The sequence below is a fragment of the Ananas comosus genome, linkage group 12 (assembly GCF_001540865.1).
Source record: "Ananas comosus cultivar F153 linkage group 12, ASM154086v1, whole genome shotgun sequence".
Lineage (NCBI taxonomy): Eukaryota > Viridiplantae > Streptophyta > Magnoliopsida > Poales > Bromeliaceae > Ananas > Ananas comosus.
The window spans coordinates 728799-746006 of NC_033632.1; the positions used below are offsets into that span (position 1 = coordinate 728799).

The 17208-nt window shown below is 36.2% G+C and overlaps 5 protein-coding genes across 6 annotated transcripts; 2 read left to right on the forward strand and 3 right to left on the reverse strand.

Annotated features, from left to right (window-relative positions):
* On the forward strand, positions 1536-4167 carry LOC109718637 (calmodulin-like). The gene is made up of 2 exons (XM_020244963.1): positions 1536-1798; positions 3249-4167. The coding sequence occupies exons 1-2, from the start codon at positions 1723-1725 to the stop codon at positions 3620-3622; spliced, it is 450 nt and encodes a 149-aa protein (XP_020100552.1). The 5' UTR covers positions 1536-1722; the 3' UTR covers positions 3623-4167.
* On the reverse strand, positions 4723-7359 carry LOC109718635 (probable aquaporin SIP2-1). The gene is made up of 3 exons (XM_020244961.1): positions 6785-7359; positions 6152-6409; positions 4723-5003 (listed from the first exon to the last, which is right to left on the reverse strand). The coding sequence occupies exons 1-3, from the start codon at positions 7112-7114 to the stop codon at positions 4830-4832; spliced, it is 762 nt and encodes a 253-aa protein (XP_020100550.1). The 5' UTR covers positions 7115-7359; the 3' UTR covers positions 4723-4829.
* Positions 8171-10949, reverse strand: LOC109718636. The gene is made up of 5 exons (XM_020244962.1): positions 10686-10949; positions 10091-10242; positions 9720-9806; positions 9381-9539; positions 8171-8489 (listed from the first exon to the last, which is right to left on the reverse strand). The coding sequence occupies exons 1-5, from the start codon at positions 10825-10827 to the stop codon at positions 8388-8390; spliced, it is 642 nt and encodes a 213-aa protein (XP_020100551.1). The 5' UTR covers positions 10828-10949; the 3' UTR covers positions 8171-8387.
* Positions 11010-13986, forward strand: LOC109718634 (protein ROOT PRIMORDIUM DEFECTIVE 1). Of its 2 annotated transcripts, none has more exons than XM_020244959.1 (2): positions 11010-11487; positions 12100-13986. In XM_020244959.1, the coding sequence occupies exons 1-2, from the start codon at positions 11479-11481 to the stop codon at positions 13459-13461; spliced, it is 1371 nt and encodes a 456-aa protein (XP_020100548.1). In that variant the 5' UTR covers positions 11010-11478; the 3' UTR covers positions 13462-13986. The 2 variants fall into 2 exon arrangements, with proteins under 2 accessions (XP_020100548.1, XP_020100549.1); XM_020244960.1 differs by lacking the exon at positions 11010-11487 and adding an exon at positions 11532-12007 and having other exon boundaries at positions 12100-13671.
* On the reverse strand, positions 14188-16081 carry LOC109718424. Its single transcript, XM_020244670.1, has 3 exons — positions 15925-16081; positions 15112-15265; positions 14188-14473 (listed from the first exon to the last, which is right to left on the reverse strand). The coding sequence occupies exons 2-3, from the start codon at positions 15261-15263 to the stop codon at positions 14386-14388; spliced, it is 240 nt and encodes a 79-aa protein (XP_020100259.1). The 5' UTR covers positions 15264-15265; positions 15925-16081; the 3' UTR covers positions 14188-14385.

The window sequence follows — 17208 nt, forward strand, 5'->3', positions numbered from 1 at the left end:
TAATAGTTGATGTATACCGTTTGCAAGTTTAACTGTATAGAAATATTCAAATTAGATAAAATTTTAATAGAGAAATCTTTATACTATTTACAGCAAGATTAATATATTTGATCAAAAATTTTAGTGTTATATCACCACTTTTTATGAGATTTTTATTTTCAGCTGTTGATTTTGAACCCTTTTAATTGAAAGATAGGTAAATGATATCGAAAAATCACAAAATTTATTTTTTAGACACTTTAAATACTTTAGATCAAGTCTAATAGAGCCGATCGTCGATTCAAAAATCTCATCATAAAAAATAATTTAGGAACACGGAGACTGCCTCCGTGTTCCTAATTGCACACAAGAGTCAAGACCTACTCCATATATAAAACCTTAGTTTTTTACAGGTCGAAGCGGGAGCGGGGAGGGGAGTGGGTTTTGGGGGGGCCACCCCTTTTTAATTTTTATTTTAATTTTTTTTTCTTTCTATTGATGCGGAGAAACAAAAATTTTTTTAATCTAATCTATTTTTTTATTATAAAAATTTAAAATATATAATTATCTATACGTACTTTTAAATAGTTTAGATTACATATATTAAATATAAATTTTAATTCTATAATATTGATTATTTAGATATAAGTTATACAATAAAAAATAAAAGAGAGATAGATGGAGTTTAAATTAATTACTTATTTAATAAATTTAGTTAATTACATAAAATACTAATTAAAACTGTAAAGCTAAATGAAATATTCAAAGTTTGAAATCAAAATATTATTAACCGACTCAAATTTAATATATAAAAAAAGTTAGATAGTAAAAATATAATTTTGAAAAGTTAGATAACTGATTCAAAATAGTTCGTAGTTCAGAAAAAATTTATACGGTTTTTACTGTGATTTTAATATCAAACATCAATACCATATTTATAGTCTGATATGCGATTAATTTCACATTTAAAATATTTTCAAATATCCAAAATATAATTGGTCAACTTTTAATTTTAACAATTAGACATTTTAAAATTTATTAGATAGTTTAACATTTTTTTTCCTTAAATGAAATTAGACACACGAAGCTTTAGTTTTCAAACTTTAATGAATCCTATTTTCAAACTCGAACTATAAAGCATATGATATTTTAATCCTATAAATATAATTTTATTATTCTTATAAATTTTTTTATTTTTTTAATCCTTCTTATATTTTTATTCTTATTCTTTTTTATCATTCTTATATTTTTATTCTTTTTATATTTTTATTCTTATTCTTTTTTATCATTCTTATATTTTTAGTTTTATTCTTTTATATTTTTATTTTTATATTTTTATCATAGCAACTGTTATTTTTTTTTTAATTTTTTAGCTTTATTTATTTCTACGGAATCGACCAGTCGCGACGCGCGCGGATACCTCTACTGATTATTATTTGGTAGAATGATGATTTTGCAAAATGGTCCTACTGGTATGATTATTTACGTATAAGTACTTTATTCTTCAAATTGAAGAGTACCATTAAATCCGTCAAGACAAGTATCAGATGCTGCGACGCATTTTCTCTCTTTCTCTTCTTCGTGTATAAAAAGTATCCATAGCCGCCTCAACCTCAATAAGGAATCGCGCACTCACAACTCTCTCTCTCTCTCTCTCTCTCTCTCTCTCTCTCTCTCTCATCATCGATCGGATCCCGCCGCCCTCGTCGAAGGGGAGGAGGAGGAGGAGGAGGAGGTGCGATCATGGCGGATCAGCTCACGGACGACCAGATCGCGGAGTTCAAGGAGGCCTTCAGCTTGTTCGACAAGGACGGGGATGGTGAGATCGCCCTTTCTCCCTCTTCCTCGCTCGTCTCCGATTCGATCGAGCTCCGTTTCGCCCGATCTGATGCTCGATCCGATTGTTTTGATCGGTTTGAACTTTTTTTTCTTTCCCGGTGTCCTTTCATCGAATCGGGATTTGAACATAGATTTGTATGATATAGGGTTTTTATTCTTGTGTTAATATGAATAGTTGGATTAGGCTATGATTAGAGCTTCATAGTTGTATGGTTGGATTGAGGCTTTTGCTGAATCTGTTGCTTTTGTTAGATCAGTAGTATAACATGAGAATTGTAGAGACGAAAATGAAAGTCACAATTGGGGATCCTCTAGTTAAGCCAGATATTTGCATCATACTGTTGTCGGAGAAGAAAAAGACCCTGATCGCAAATCATAGTATATACCATTTTAGGCTATGCAAACTCAAAAGCCTAATTAGGGATTACAACGTGGTCGCTCACTGAGGCTCTTACTTTATGGTGGTAGTTTTACTTTGTTGTTAGTGGTACATATAGAGCATGTAATCTGTACTGTTGGTTTCGTGCTCAAGTGATTGTTAACGCAGATGTTGGCTCGTCAGATGTGGGTTACATTTTCATTACGTGTAGCGGACAATTAAGCTGCCTTTGCTTTTTTATAGCTTGACCGGCTAGAGCAGGTTGTCAGGATTAAACTATAACAGTATTATGAATTTATGCCTTGGCGAGTTCATTAAAGTTGAACTTTGTTGTTCAATATGCTCCAAGATCAATTTTTTCTCATCATGTTTTCATTGAATTATTTCGGTGTAGCAAGCGGTCAATCCGAACTAAACATTCTATCTTCGTCTTATTCAATTGAATAACTGTAATGAGAATATTGTTGATTTACATACTTTAACTTGCTTCCGGAGCGCTTTTGGTTGGTTATTGACTGTTGTTTAGCCTGAAATCTTGCTGAACTCTGGTAAAAATGTCACTCTTTGCATGATGTGATTCGTTCTATATGCTTGTTTCCTTTTTTATGATACCATGCTACCATGGTAGAAATCGAATCAAGCATACGTACTATTGTCTTTGCCGAATGTTTGTACTAAGAAACAGTTACAAAATGGTGATTACTTGTCTATTGCGCTCATTGTTTATAATTGTTACATTTTTGCGTGAATAGCGAAAACAAAAATATTCTGGATAATTTGACCCATATATACTCTCTTCTTTTATGTGAATAAAACCCTTTCTACTCTTGAACATCAGTAATTCTTATATTTAGAAATTTGGATTGCATTACTGCTTTTAGCCACATACAGTTTCGAAGGGCATATATCAGTTTCATAATGCCCAAATGTGCAGGGAAGAAAAACCAGTGTTATGTACCAGAAGCCTTGACTTTCTTGGAGCAGAGAAGTCATTCTAGACATGCTTCTGAATCGTACAGTGGCCATTGTTTGACAAGTTTTCTTCTGGCAGGTTGTATCACGACCAAGGAGCTGGGGACGGTGATGCGATCGCTCGGCCAAAATCCAACTGAGGCGGAGCTGCAGGACATGATCAACGAGGTGGACGCAGATGGGAACGGCACAATCGACTTCCCCGAGTTCCTCAACCTCATGGCCCGCAAGATGAAGGACACAGACTCCGAGGAGGAGCTGCGGGAGGCCTTTAGGGTTTTCGACAAGGACCAGAACGGCTTCATCTCCGCCGCGGAGCTCCGCCATGTCATGACCAACCTCGGGGAGAAGCTTACTGATGAGGAGGTTGAGGAGATGATCCGTGAAGCCGATGTAGACGGTGATGGCCAGATCAACTATGAAGAATTTGTCAAAATCATGATGGCCAAGTAAAAAGAAACAACAATGATGGGCAGTGATATTAGCATAGCAGAAAATATTATTACTGGAGCATGTGCTTTAAACATGGTCAGTGTTCATACGGTAAAACTTGACCAAGTTTGGTGAACCTTCTAATATCCCAACAACAATTTCAGCTATGCTAATATCACTGCCTATGGACTTCTCTTCTTCTACCGGCAGTATCGTTTGGTTTCCATCCCAGTGGTTATTATCTCTATAGGTAATATTAGCTGTTTGATTAGTTTTTAGTTGTGGAAAGAAGAAGAATCGTGGGTTGGTTGGTTGGCTTGTGCTTTTATCGTGTGTTCTTACTAATGTTCTTATAATTTCTATTTCCTGCTCTTTCATTTTCTTCGGAATTGTGGATTTACAATCCATGCAGTTTCTCTTATTCTACTGTAGCTGTCTATTTCTAAAATTTCCGTTTCCTTTCATTTTCTCCTCCTCTTATATTTACTCAACAATCATGCATGCCGTGTGGTTTCCTTTTGATAATCGAGTCTAATACTTGCTTGTAATAAAGGTGTCGCCTTTTTATTTTGTGGTTCTTAAATACAAATAAAAAAAAAAGGGTGTTGTTTGATAATTGGCTTTTGTGGTTGGGCGGAGACATTGATTGGGGACAACATTTCTTGGGCCGTTCTGGGCCGGATGTTCGATCTAGGCAGATGTTTCTTGGGCCGGCCCTATCTCAATGTTTTCTTGGGCTCAGAGCCATCACGATGTGGCCTCCAATTTTTAGGATGCACCTTATGATTTTCGATTTTTTTTTTTACAAAATGAGTTTTTTTTTAAGCAAAGATAAGGCTCTTTTTTTTTTTTTTTTTTTTTGTATGTCTTATTAATTTTTTCTATTATTAAAAATTTATAGAATGTAAGGCTCACACATAGAAATAGGTATACAGGTAGTATTTTCCGAGTGAATATATATTGAAATTACTGATACTTTATAACAAGGAAAGATTATCTGTATTATTAGGTGTAGATTAGGAATTGTATACATATTAAACTTAGCTACGAAGAGTAAATAACAGGGAAATTTAACATCTCTACGAGAACATAATAAGCTTGTTATGGGGAAAGAGGGGAGCTACTTAATTATATCACAGAAACTAATAAATCATTTACAAACACAGCATACAAAGATTCTTTTGAGGACAATAGAAGATAGGTGATACAGCTACTGCAAACCATTTCGCTATAATTGAAATCTGATTTCATTTTGGCGTTGTCTCCTATTTAGCTTACGAGGATGAACGAACAAACTCGCGATCCATACTCCGAGCAGAGTCGCCTCCATTGGAGCGAGCCAGTATACGCACAGGTGTTCCTTCGTTAGGTGCTGCCCTTGAGCGTACGCCCAACCAAAGGCCTGTTCAAAAATAATGAATTTAGAAGTTAATTTTCCATAAATTCACACTAAGAAGTATGCATTTGGAGCAATATTAGTCACAAAGCTACAGAGAATATCTTTGGCAGAAGCTTCCGTGTGAAATAAGCCACGAATAAATCATGGCCTTATCTCATTTATATTTGAAGTTGAATTCTCAGTTTGAAGCGTTTCTGATTAAGACATGGCTCAAGAATCATTTATGGTGTATGTGGAAGGCATGTAAAATTCCTAAAGTAAAGCATCCACATAATCTTAATAATATACCCAAATTGGAAGAAGTGAAAAAGAAAGATCTCTATGAGCTTTCCCCTGGTTAGTGGTTCCTAAACCATGTTGCTAGTATGGGGTTAATGCTCAAATGCCATGTGGACAGTTAAAGAATTCCTTCTCAATATCACTTAAAACACTTGTTATCTTCGCTCGATTCTCATTTCGATCAATCAATGACAACAACAGGAAAAATCCTTTGCACACTTCATGGCAAAGTCTATAAAAGCTGGGATGCCCACGATTTAGCCGTAAATCTCAAAATGCACCAAAAATTAACTCATTCTGTCTATTGTGAAAGAGTTTTACTCTTTTGGAAGTTTATACCTTCTCATGTTTTGTTCACCTCCCTTCAGTTAGTATGCAGAGTGAATACCCGCTTATCTTATTATCAACTGTAATGAGTCAAGTATATGGATCAACATTCCAATATACTTCTTCAGCAGCAAGAAATTCTATATGCGGCCGTTTCTCGCTACCTCCTAATTTAACACTTAAATTTCCTATGGTTTTCTAGTTGGCCCCCAACCTTCAAACTATTACAATTCAGTCCGAACCTTTGCAATTCCTTAAAATCTTACCCTATCAGATGAATTATTCTGTTAACTCGCAGAGTCCAAATTTTTAGTGACACATGTAAGATTGCAACTGGATGCAAACATCAGACCCACTTGTGAAAATTGAAAGGTCGTATCCCAACTATAAACTCCGAAAATGGTTAGGGAGCCCTAATGCAGTTTGTGTGACATACTACAGAGCTTCGGATGCATCAACTAGAAGAAAAGATTGGACACAACCAATAACAAATAATTGAGGTGAAAAAACAGAATTTCACATTCAAGGAGTTATTGAACGCGCACCGCAGCCGGATTCATGATTCCACCAGTCATATCGGATGATATGATGTGGCACATAACTTTCGAAATGCTTGATATCCACATTTTCGTAGATGAGCTCTTCCCGGACTTCTTTAGCCAAAGGGAGACTGCCACAATAGTTAATGTAAGTACTCCTTCAGTTAATGCTCCATGATGCATATCAACATTCAAACGAGGTCCATAAGCCGCTGCAGGAAAGGTTGTATTGACAAACCAAACACCAAAAATAGAACCAAGTACCTGAAATATCAAAGTTAAGCTTCAGACATAATCTCTCTCTTTTTTTCATTGATCCAACTTTTTGGTTTTTGAAGCTTTGCACTGAAATTTTCTTCTATGGACTGAAATACTCCCTACCCACATTGCACATCTTGGTCCATAAAACACACTTTTGGCCCAAAATTCACAATACCAAGGTTGCAAAATCCATCCAAAATCAGCAGAAACAATTACATAGCATGAGCATCAATAGGTACCAAAACAAAGTATATTTAAGCAGCAGTGAATTAGAATTTGATGCTATTACTGCGATTTGGGTGTGAACTAACAAAATCCATTACAACCCAAACATCAATTATACCAATACCAAACATAAATATACACATTGCATCTCACCTGAGCAGGAATTCTTCCAAAAACCACAAAGAGGAACCCTTCGAAATCCCCGCAAACCCCATAGCAGAGCACTATCAAAGGGTTATACGATCCACCCCCCATCCTCTTCCCCAGCAACGAGAACCAGTACAAGTAAAGCACAGCAAGGGGCCCCTTGATCACCAAATCCCTAAAACTCGTCCCCGACCCCAAAATCCCGCACGCCAAGTACCTGACGACGGATCCCAACCAAACCCACATGAAGGAAACGAAGAGGTCCGAGACCACGAGCTCGGTTCGCGATATGGGTTCGCCTCCGCCATTGTTATCGTCATCGTCGTCCCTCCTCATCCAAATGGGAGGTGGCGGTGGTGGCTGGTGGAAGAAGCATGGTGAATAAAGGGTGGTGTTAGGGTTCCGTGGGGAGGAGGAGGAGCAGTTGGGATATTTGAGGCGGGGGAAATGGTGTTTAGGGTTAGGGTTCTCCAGGCTTAGGGAGCGGGAGAGAGGAGGAGGAGGACGAGGAGGAGGAGGAGATGGTTGTGGCCTTGTGGGGAGGGAGAGGCGAAGAGGCAAAATACGGATTATAAAGGTGGGTTAAATTACAAATAGACCCTTGCACTGTTTTGAAATTACTCCCTTATATAAAAATTAAAAAAGGATACGCGTTGAAAAATATTTTAGTTTACTTCCCGAATACATTTACAACTAGAGAGAATTGATTATTTTCTATATCTAGTGCATCTTATATCCCACGCTGTTCGATCCTAATATCTAATTCAATATAATTATTTTCTATATTTATGTTTTAGAATGTTGAATTAAAATTAAAAAGCGATAGATTTACGATATACAAATATACAGATAAATTAGACGCAAATAATTGTATAAACTAAATAAACTAATCTATTTAAAAAAGTAATTTTGCACTTTTAAAAGTTTGCTTTTATTTCTTTTAGAAGTTGACTTAGAGGTTTCAAGCCGTGTATTTAAGTAGGAAAAGTTAAATTCTTTTTACCCATAAAATTAAATATTTAAATAATGATAAGCTGGAAATCAAAGTGCTTTTCTTGCCTTCATTCTCCATTGTGTTTACCCGAGAACAAGTTAAAAATAATAATAATAATAATAATACTTGATTCTGAAATAAAGGAAATATTTTGAAAAATAAATTTTGGAGAAATTTTTTGTAGAGAAAAAAATAGTAATTTACTACATGAAGCATTCAGTAACATAAAGATTAAAATCATAAATAAAACTGAGCAAAGGGCTTTTGGATAAACAAACAAGTTCAACAAAGCCTATTAAGACAACTTACCTCATAAATGGATTGTATCTTGTAGCTCAACATCATGGAGGTTAATTATAAACTATGGAACTACTTATAATCTCAAAAAGTACAAGTAATTGCACACTAATTTTCCAATTATATTAACAATAAGAACAAGTAAGATTGATTTCTCAACTGCTAATTACTTGTAAAAAGTAAAATCATACATCAACTTTGGTAGAGTTACCAAGTGAATAAGATGCAAAATACATGAATATTTGTTGTCTAATAGGATATAATTCAAACCAATCCTTTTGTCTCATATGGATATTATTATGCTGATAATCACAGATTTCACTTCAAGAATTGCTCGTCGCTGGTGAGGCGCCCCTTTTCCTCCTCCACTTGTTCTAGCAAAGCTTCGAGCTCAGCTTCAGAGAGGCTCTCCAATCGCTTCTGAAAACAAAAAAAAAATGAATCACAATAATTTCGGATATAAACTAACTATCATCCCTAGCGCAAGTAGGAAAGGGGTTGGTGGTTGGTATCTGAGGTTCAAGTTCGAAATCTAGTTACTTCACATTTTCAGCTAAGTTTATTAAAAAAAACAAACAAAGCAGGTAGCATGCTATCTGTCTCTCTCAAAAAAAAAATCGAATATAAACTTGTAAAATCACACTTAAAAGGATTTAATTCTTGTTTAAATTCCTTTTTCCAACATAGCCACGAAAGGAAAGGTTTCATGAAGAGAGGTTATGTAACTAAACTGATTTTATCAAGCACTTCTTTATGTTATTTCACGACCAACCATCCATTCTTAGGACTTGTTTAGCTCAGCTAGAGTTTTGACAAAAGTGTTTTTTGAGTATAGTTGGTCAAATAAACACATTATTATCATTGAAATTTTCTCAACAGATTCAAGGAGCAGTTTTCGAAAGCCAAACAATTAGTTTTTCTAACTTTTTGCTTACTGGAGTAGAGAAGCTGCTATAGAGAAGCTAAACGAGCACTAAAACCTACTGCTTCAAACTGTTCCAAAAGCATCAAGTTGGTGACCAACTTAAGGAGCAGTTTGGGTGTTTCAACATATTATTGGTTGCTATTTTTCTTTGTTTGAGAAAAGGAGGAAAAGAGGCAAAAAGGACGAAGGGTCAGCATGATCATCTCTAATACTAATATTTGAAAATAATAGGACTAATAAATAACATTATAGTATGACTAATTTTATCCCCAAGATCAGGATTAGGAACAACATGGTCATCCCCAATTTCAGTATAACTGTAAGAGTTTATCATGATCTCAAGCAAAAACTTCACTTAATTGAAAAAATTGCACTACAAAACTAACCTCCATCACTTTATTCTCATAGTCTTTTAACTGCTGGGTGTAAGTCATATCTTTGTTCGAGACTCTGAATATGTATGTCGAGATCCAACCAACTGTTAGCCCCAATACCATAACTAACTGAACAACATTGCCTGCTTTCAAAGGATCAATTCCTACGAACTGGAGAAGGATAAAGAAAACAAACGAAAAAAAAAAAATCAAATTTGAATCATACCCATGGTTTCTTTCTGCAAAAAAAAATTATTATAAAAATAAAAGGGTTAATTAGAAATTTAGTCCCCGAAGTTTATCCAACTTCAATTTGAAATTAACCCAAAGATGGATGAGTAAATGCATCACCTCCAATCCACTCTTCAAGCCAACACCAATAACAGTAACTCCAAGACCAATCAATAGCACATCTTTTCTTGTGTACCCAAAAGGTATCTGTGTGAAAATTAACAAACATTTCAGGTACCAACAACCAAGTACTCCTGGGTGTACAATAGATGTTATTCAGCTGGGATTTATAGCATAAGAAAGTAACTTTTAAGTTCTTAATCCTTCAATCGAATGTTAGATTCAAAAAATAGCAATGAACAGCTTCATTCTTGAACAAAAAGGAAGTTCCAATTTCTAGTTCTAATTCAAATTCTCCAAAATGATACGTCCAGCACTTCGAATAGCGAAAGGAAGATGAAAAACTGGGCATCAACCAACAGCTGAGTTACCTTCTCTTCTGTCGGAGATTTTGAACCATCTGTGCTGGTTTCGGAGGACGACGACGAACCACTGCTTTTCGCAACCCAAGAGAATGAACCTCTCTTACTAAATTTTGGAGGAAATTTTTGTGAGAGAATGGTAATCTTGTTCTGGCGAGTAACTGCATAAGCAGATGCACCATTAAAAAAAAAGAAGATCCTAAACAACTGTTGTGCAATAGAATAACTGCAGATCAACTAAGCTTATTGCGAAATTTCGCCCAGATCACTAGTCAATAGAAATAGAAAGTAAAATCAAAATTTTCAAAGGTTCAGTGGTCGTTTCGAAATGACCGAAAGCTGAGGTTAGTTCCATGCATCTTCACCAAGTTATTAGTACTAATCTCCAAGTACAAACTCCAATATACACTTATTTAGTTCCTTCTCCTTCCTAAGAGGCAATTAATCAAACACCACAAGAGCATGCACCAACCACAACAGCTGGGACAAATTCATCACTAATTTGTATTCACTCCCATGGTTTCAAATTTGGAATTTTAAGTACCCAGTTTGAATTAAATCTATTATAAAACAGGAAAAGAAAGAAGATTTGAGAAATTTTTACCAGGAAACCAAGTACAAGGAGAACATGGTGGGAGTGAACTGTTGCTTCTGCTTGAGGAACATCTATGAGAAGGAGAATTTGGGAGAACCAAAGTGGGATTTGAGAGAGAGATTCTCAAATCCAGTGCCATTGTTCGGAACATAACAATAAGGAGGGGATTTTTTTTTTTTTAATTCCTGTTCTACTGCTATAATTCTAAAAAAACAGGTGTGCAATTTTTTTTTTCAAAAAAAAAAGGAAATTTATCTGTTTCTTTTTCCCTTTTTTTTTTTTTTTTGGGCTTCTTATCCTGTTTAATATCTCAGTAAGTTGGTGGCTCCTGTGTCTCAGACCCAACTCTCCTATAATTTTTACCCTGGGCTATACCAATATTGCAACTTGATCCGAAACACAGTAATCACTGAACAACAAAAATTAATTTCTTTATTATAAAAATAATAGATGTGTAAAACTAGAAGATAAAGTAAATTAAAAAATAAAAAAATAAATGGACCGTTCATACACATTTTAACCCAACTGTTTAAGTTAAAAATACATGGGGCAAGTAACAAAACCGAAATATTTCAGGGACTGCATGCATATTTTACCCTTTTATTTGAGCGAGTTAAGATTCTCGCGCGTATATATATATACAAGAAAAGCTCTGCTGCTTCTTCCTCAAGCCGCAACCTCGCAATGCACACCGAAACCCTTTTCACATCCCAAAATTCTTTGATCCCACGTGGCCCAATCTCGTGCCGTTCGATCCCCACGTGCCGCGCTAAGATCGACTCACACGTGCTTATCGGATTTGATGAACCTGGTAGGGATCACTCACGTCTCTTTTCATTTTAGATGCATATATGGATGATGATATTAAATGTAGGGTTTTGCATGCTACCTGTTTGAAGAAATTCCCCAATGATCCGTTCTGCGAGCTTTTTCTCTTTTTTTTATTCTTTTTGTTCCAAATTTCTCTCTGAATCACTTATTTTTGGTAAATGTAGAAACCCATTTGAACGGATTTACTTCTTAGGGTATGTTTGGTCCAGCTGTAAACTGTAGTACTATTTAGTAGTATTCCCCTTGCAGTAGAATTAGAAATGTCAAATCAGAGCTTCTGAAGGATCTTAATTTTGGTTCTTGCCGTAGTGAAACCTCTAGAGAGTTTTATTTGCCAATGATCTACCAACAGTGGCTACGACTAAAAACAGAGGCAGAAGTGAGATCAAACAGACGCTTTTCACTAATCAGAAAGGGTAGATGCAAATATAATTTGTTAAAACTCTGATTTTAATTAGTGCTCGAGGAAAAACCTATCAAAACTCTGATTTCCATCACAGGTGAGGCATTATGTTACAAACTTTATCTTGTTATCTTTTGAGATCTCACAAAATATAGCAGCTCACTTCAATGTTTATTACCAAATTTGCAGGACCGAAGAGAGTTAATACATGGTAAAGCAAATGATAAAATGGTGATGGCATTGGGAACCTTTAGGTTGGCAATTTTGCAAACAGGTCCTTCACGCCGACTTAGAGAGGCCTTTTTATGGGGCCCATTTAACTACAATCTACAGAAGAGATGGAGAAAGCCAGTAGATTCCGCAAGAACTCGATTAGAAAATAGAACAAGAGATCTCAGGCTCGATAAACTTGTGGATCAATTAAAGAAGCTGAATTTAGTATTGAGTTTGCATGAATTGATGTCGAATCAGAGGAAGGGCTATGCATCTGTTCAACTCCTTTCGAAATGGAAATATGAGGTTGGTTTGAACATACCAGTAGGTGCTTTTCTCAGCAAGTATCCTCACATATTCAAGATTTATACACACCCAGTTAAAAAGAATGTTTGTTGTGAGGTTACTCAAAAGATGAAGGACTTAATTGAGAAGGAAGCTATGGCCGTCAGCGAAGCAGAAGTAGCAACTGTTCGAAGATTGAAGAAGCTTCTCATGATCTCGACTGATGGGAGTTTAAACCTCCATGCGTTGTGGCTCATTAGAAAAGAATTGGGTTTGCCTGATGATTTTAGAAACTCTGTCCTTCCGAACTATCCAGGTGATTTTACGATAGTATCGCCCGATACTCTACAATTGGTTTCGAAGGACGAAAGTTTAGCTGAAGCAGAGGTTGAGAAATGGAGGGCGAAAGAGTACGCAGAAAAATGGTTGAGCGAATTCGAGACCAAGTATGCTTTCCCGGTACATTTTCCGACGGGTTTTAAGATCGAAAAGGGCTCCAGGGAGAAGCTAAAGAATTGGCAGAGACTCCCTTATTTGAAGCCTTACGAGAAGAAGGGCGTAAACCGTGTGGGCAATGTCGAGCGCTTTGAGAAGCGCGCTGTCGGTGTGCTTCATGAGTTTCTGAGCTTGATGGTGGAGAAGATGATTCCGGTAGAAAGGGTGTCTCATTTTAGAAGAGATTTTAGCATGGAAGTGAATGTGAGGGAGCTTATTCTTAAGCACCCGGGCATTTTTTATATGTCAACTAAAGGGGGCACTCAAACTGTTTTCCTGAGAGAAGCATACAGAAGAGGTTGTTTGGTTGAGCCTAACCCTGTTTACGAAGCGCGGAGGAATATGCTTGAACTTGTTTTATTAGGGCGCCGAAATACCAATTCAGTAGGATGTGTACAGGAGCTTGCTGAGAGATGTAATGAGGGGAGCAATGAATTATTTGCTGGTACTTGCGATGGAGATTGGGCTGTTTCAATCTTCGAAGGTCGAGATGAACGAAGCCCTACTGCAGATGTTAGCGATATGGAGGTTCAATCTGATGAGGAGGATCAAGATTGATTCTCAGTTCTCTTTGATTTGCTCCTGCATCTTTAAAAAGTTGGATGCATATGTTCCTAATGCACTCAGTACAGAGATGGAATGGTTAGCAGCAGCATCAGGTATTTAAGGGATCATCAGATCAAAGAGGAGAATTTCAATCTAAAAGTGCCAAGTAGAAGGTGTTTTGTACTTCAAAATATATATCAATTTGTTTTAAGCTTTCGATGATCTCGACAGCATACTTTTTGATTGCTGCACCAAACCATCAAATTTTCTCTCCTGCGAAGTAACGTTCGGCTGCTTGCATAGCTCTTTGAGAACATGGTACACAAATGATGAACTTCAACATCCCTCTCTGAGGCACAATATGAAGTTTCAGCATTGCTTCCAACTCTCAGGTAATTTTTGACGAAAAATTATGAGATAATTCTCTCTTTTCCACTTTTTGTGGCTTTGAAAAGATAGTATTGAAACAGAGCTGAGTTACTGTTTGTGCTCTTTGAAGGCAATGTTGTTAATGCATCACCACTGTGGCTTTCTTTCTTTTCAGAAATAATACTTTGTAGGGCTTTCTTATGATTAATCTCTTATCAGTGTACATATAAAATCCAATATTCTCACATGCCCATAGAAATTCCTATGGGGATTTTAGGATGACTCGTAACCAAACATAAAACGAGCCCATAGAAATTTGAAAAACCAAGTGTTACCATAAACAAATCTTTGCTAAAATAAAATAACAGAAACCGAGAAAAAGGACATCATCTTAAAACTTACATAACCGATCGAATACCCAAAAATGTCTTGGTTTGCACATTAATCCTGATGTATTATTATTCCAATACAACTTTGACATCTTAAAGTGACGACAAATAGACTACTTAAAGTGTACCAGAGAACATTGAGAAACCGAAAGCGCCCTAATTTGAAATGCATTGTCATTCATTTCTCTTCTTTCTTCAAAATTGATGCCAAACCTATGGGCCAGTTGATGCTGGTTGATGTTTCTTTCTTGGAAACTTCCGAGGACCTGTAATCAGAAGAGAAATTAGACAAAACTACAGAGGTAAGAAGGTAGACGGAAAAAGAAGAAGAAAGAAGAACAAAAATATGAGCAAATGCAGTATGTACGCTGAATCCTGAATTGTACGAGGTATCTTATTAGCTGCAATTGTTAAGTAGCGCAGGGTACTTCGGCAAATCAAACTCAACAGCACTAAACACATTAATGCGGTATTTGATCTCACAGAACAAAGGTTTTGATTCTTCCAAACTTAATAAGAGAAAAAATCGCCAACAAGAAATCCGTTCCTTTTTTACTGTTTGACCTAGTTTATGGAGCAGCCGCTTGTACCATCTACCCAGATAAAAACATTTAAAATTTCAGGACATGTTTTGCATTTATCCTAGATATGTTATCCTACTCAAAATGCCCGGAACTGGACCCTGACTCAATTTCCTACACAATCCTTTAATTAAATATATACACAAACTTGTTATGAATGCAGAGGTACCCCTTTTCAACTGGAAAATGTAATATGGTATTAGACCCAACCAAAAATAGTACCGGTAATAAACTCTTCATAAGCAGAATTTTTGTTTTTTCAAATTGATGAGACGTGGAACTAAAAGAAAAGACAAAATGAACGAGAGATCTTAAGTACGTACACAGGAGGCAGCGGACCCTCGTAAGCAAATGTGGATATGCCCTGCCTCTGCTTATGCTTGGGATTGGCGGTGCATAGCACATAAACCCTCCCACGGCGTTTAACTGTCCTACAGAATTCGCAGAGCTTCTTCACTGACGACCTCACCTTCATTGCTGTTAAAAGATATAAAGAGCAGCAACGAAACTTAAAAACTCAAATAGAAGACGTGAAATCATAAAACTAACTAAAAGAGCCAATCTTGAGTTAGTACAAACCTGCAACTCAAGGAGGTTAGAAAATCATTTTTCATTAAAAAAAAAAAAAAAAAACCTTCCCTTCCTTACTATTCCATAGAGTGTATGATGAAGACATCGCAATTCAAGCCAAATTTTATGTCTTACAAACAAGTTTAGGAAGTGTAGCAACTGAGAACACCAATATCAATAGTTTACTACCGAGATATCTTTTCGCTTATTACGGAGAACATTGAAGAGTGTAACATGCAAAACACTATGCTAATGTTGCGGTCTCAAAAAATCTGAATCTCTTACACTTACAAAAGTGGGATTAGCAATGAATAATAAGCAAAGTCACCAATCTTTTCCTATGAATTAGACTAGTAAGAAAATAAAAAAAAAAATGGTTGTAGCTAGAAAAAATATCCATTTGACAAAACTACAAAGATCAAGCGTTAGAGTTAAATAGAATAACAACAATAAAAAGGTGATCAATGGAAGAAGAAGAAGAAGGATCAAACCCTAACTCATTTGATCCATACCCTTGCTTATCCCAGAGAGAGAGAGAGAGAGAGAGAGAGAGAGAGAGAGAGCACCTTATCCTACGGTGGCGACGGAGATCGGAGTGGGAGAGGAGAGATGAGAAGAGAGGAGGGAGCGAGGGTTTCGCGAAGAGGGCGAAAGCTATTTTTCTCGTTTGCGATTTTTCGGGGGTTTTCGCGAGGTTAAAATGTATGGAGACCCCCTCAACAGTGGGTATCTGTCAAACAGGAAAAATTCTAGAATGCAACGGGTATATTAGTGACGTGGCGTAACAAACCAATCAAATTAATCATTTTAAGAATATATGTCCCATCATGATTGTAAAAAAATATTTTTATTGTACTTTTGTTTGAAATGAAGGAATGTGATTGGCTTGTTATTGATGACGTGGTGCAAGTGTGACAGTGTAGAATTCCTCGTCAAACAGCGTCCCTTAAGAGTTTGGAAGCTTGAGGATCAAAGTGCAACTTTTCTGAATGTTTGGGGCTAGGTGCAATTTACACATTTTCGCCTACAAAACCCCACCGTTTCGTCCCCAAATCGTCGTATACTTTCTCACTTCGTACTTTGAGGAGCTTCGTGGACGATCGAGAGAGAGAGAGAGAGAGAGAGAGAGAGAGATGGATGCTTCATCCCTCGACAAAGCTAGGCTCCAATCGCTTTTAGAGGTAAACTCTTTTGTTTTTTTTTTTTTGTGACAAAGCTAGATTAAGGACCAGGTACACTCAGTTTGATCGCAGAGAACTACCATTTTCGAAAATAATTGACCAATTTTAATTTCATGGGTAGTTTTTTTTTTTTTTTTTTTTACCTTTTTTTTACCTTTTTTTGTCCCCTAATCTTGTTAATCTTTACTTGGGTTGTACAATTATAATAATCAGATTTTTTGCACTCTCTTTTTAGATTAAGCTGCAGATTTTTTTTTAAAAAATAACATTTTATTTTTTTAAAAAAAAATAGATAGATTTGATTTGCTCTGCTTTTGCTTCTCTCTGTTACTTCGTAAGCTTGTCAGGATTAATATGAGATTGTTACTTGTGAAGAAGATGAACTAATAACACAAATTTCAACACTCTTGTTAGCATATATAGTTGTTACTTGTTGTATTGCTAATATTGTTAAAAAGGCTACTTGAGTCAGTATAAAGAAGAATCTGATCACTTCCACATACTTGTGATTAGACCATTTGCACAAAATATCAACCTTTTTTTATTTCTTTTGCAACTTTGGTTCATTTTATTGTTTTCGTAGTGCCAATCGGAATGTTCATGGATTAAACACTAGGGCATAGATGTGTCACAGGATGGGCCAGGTAACATAGTCTTATAAGAGAAAAT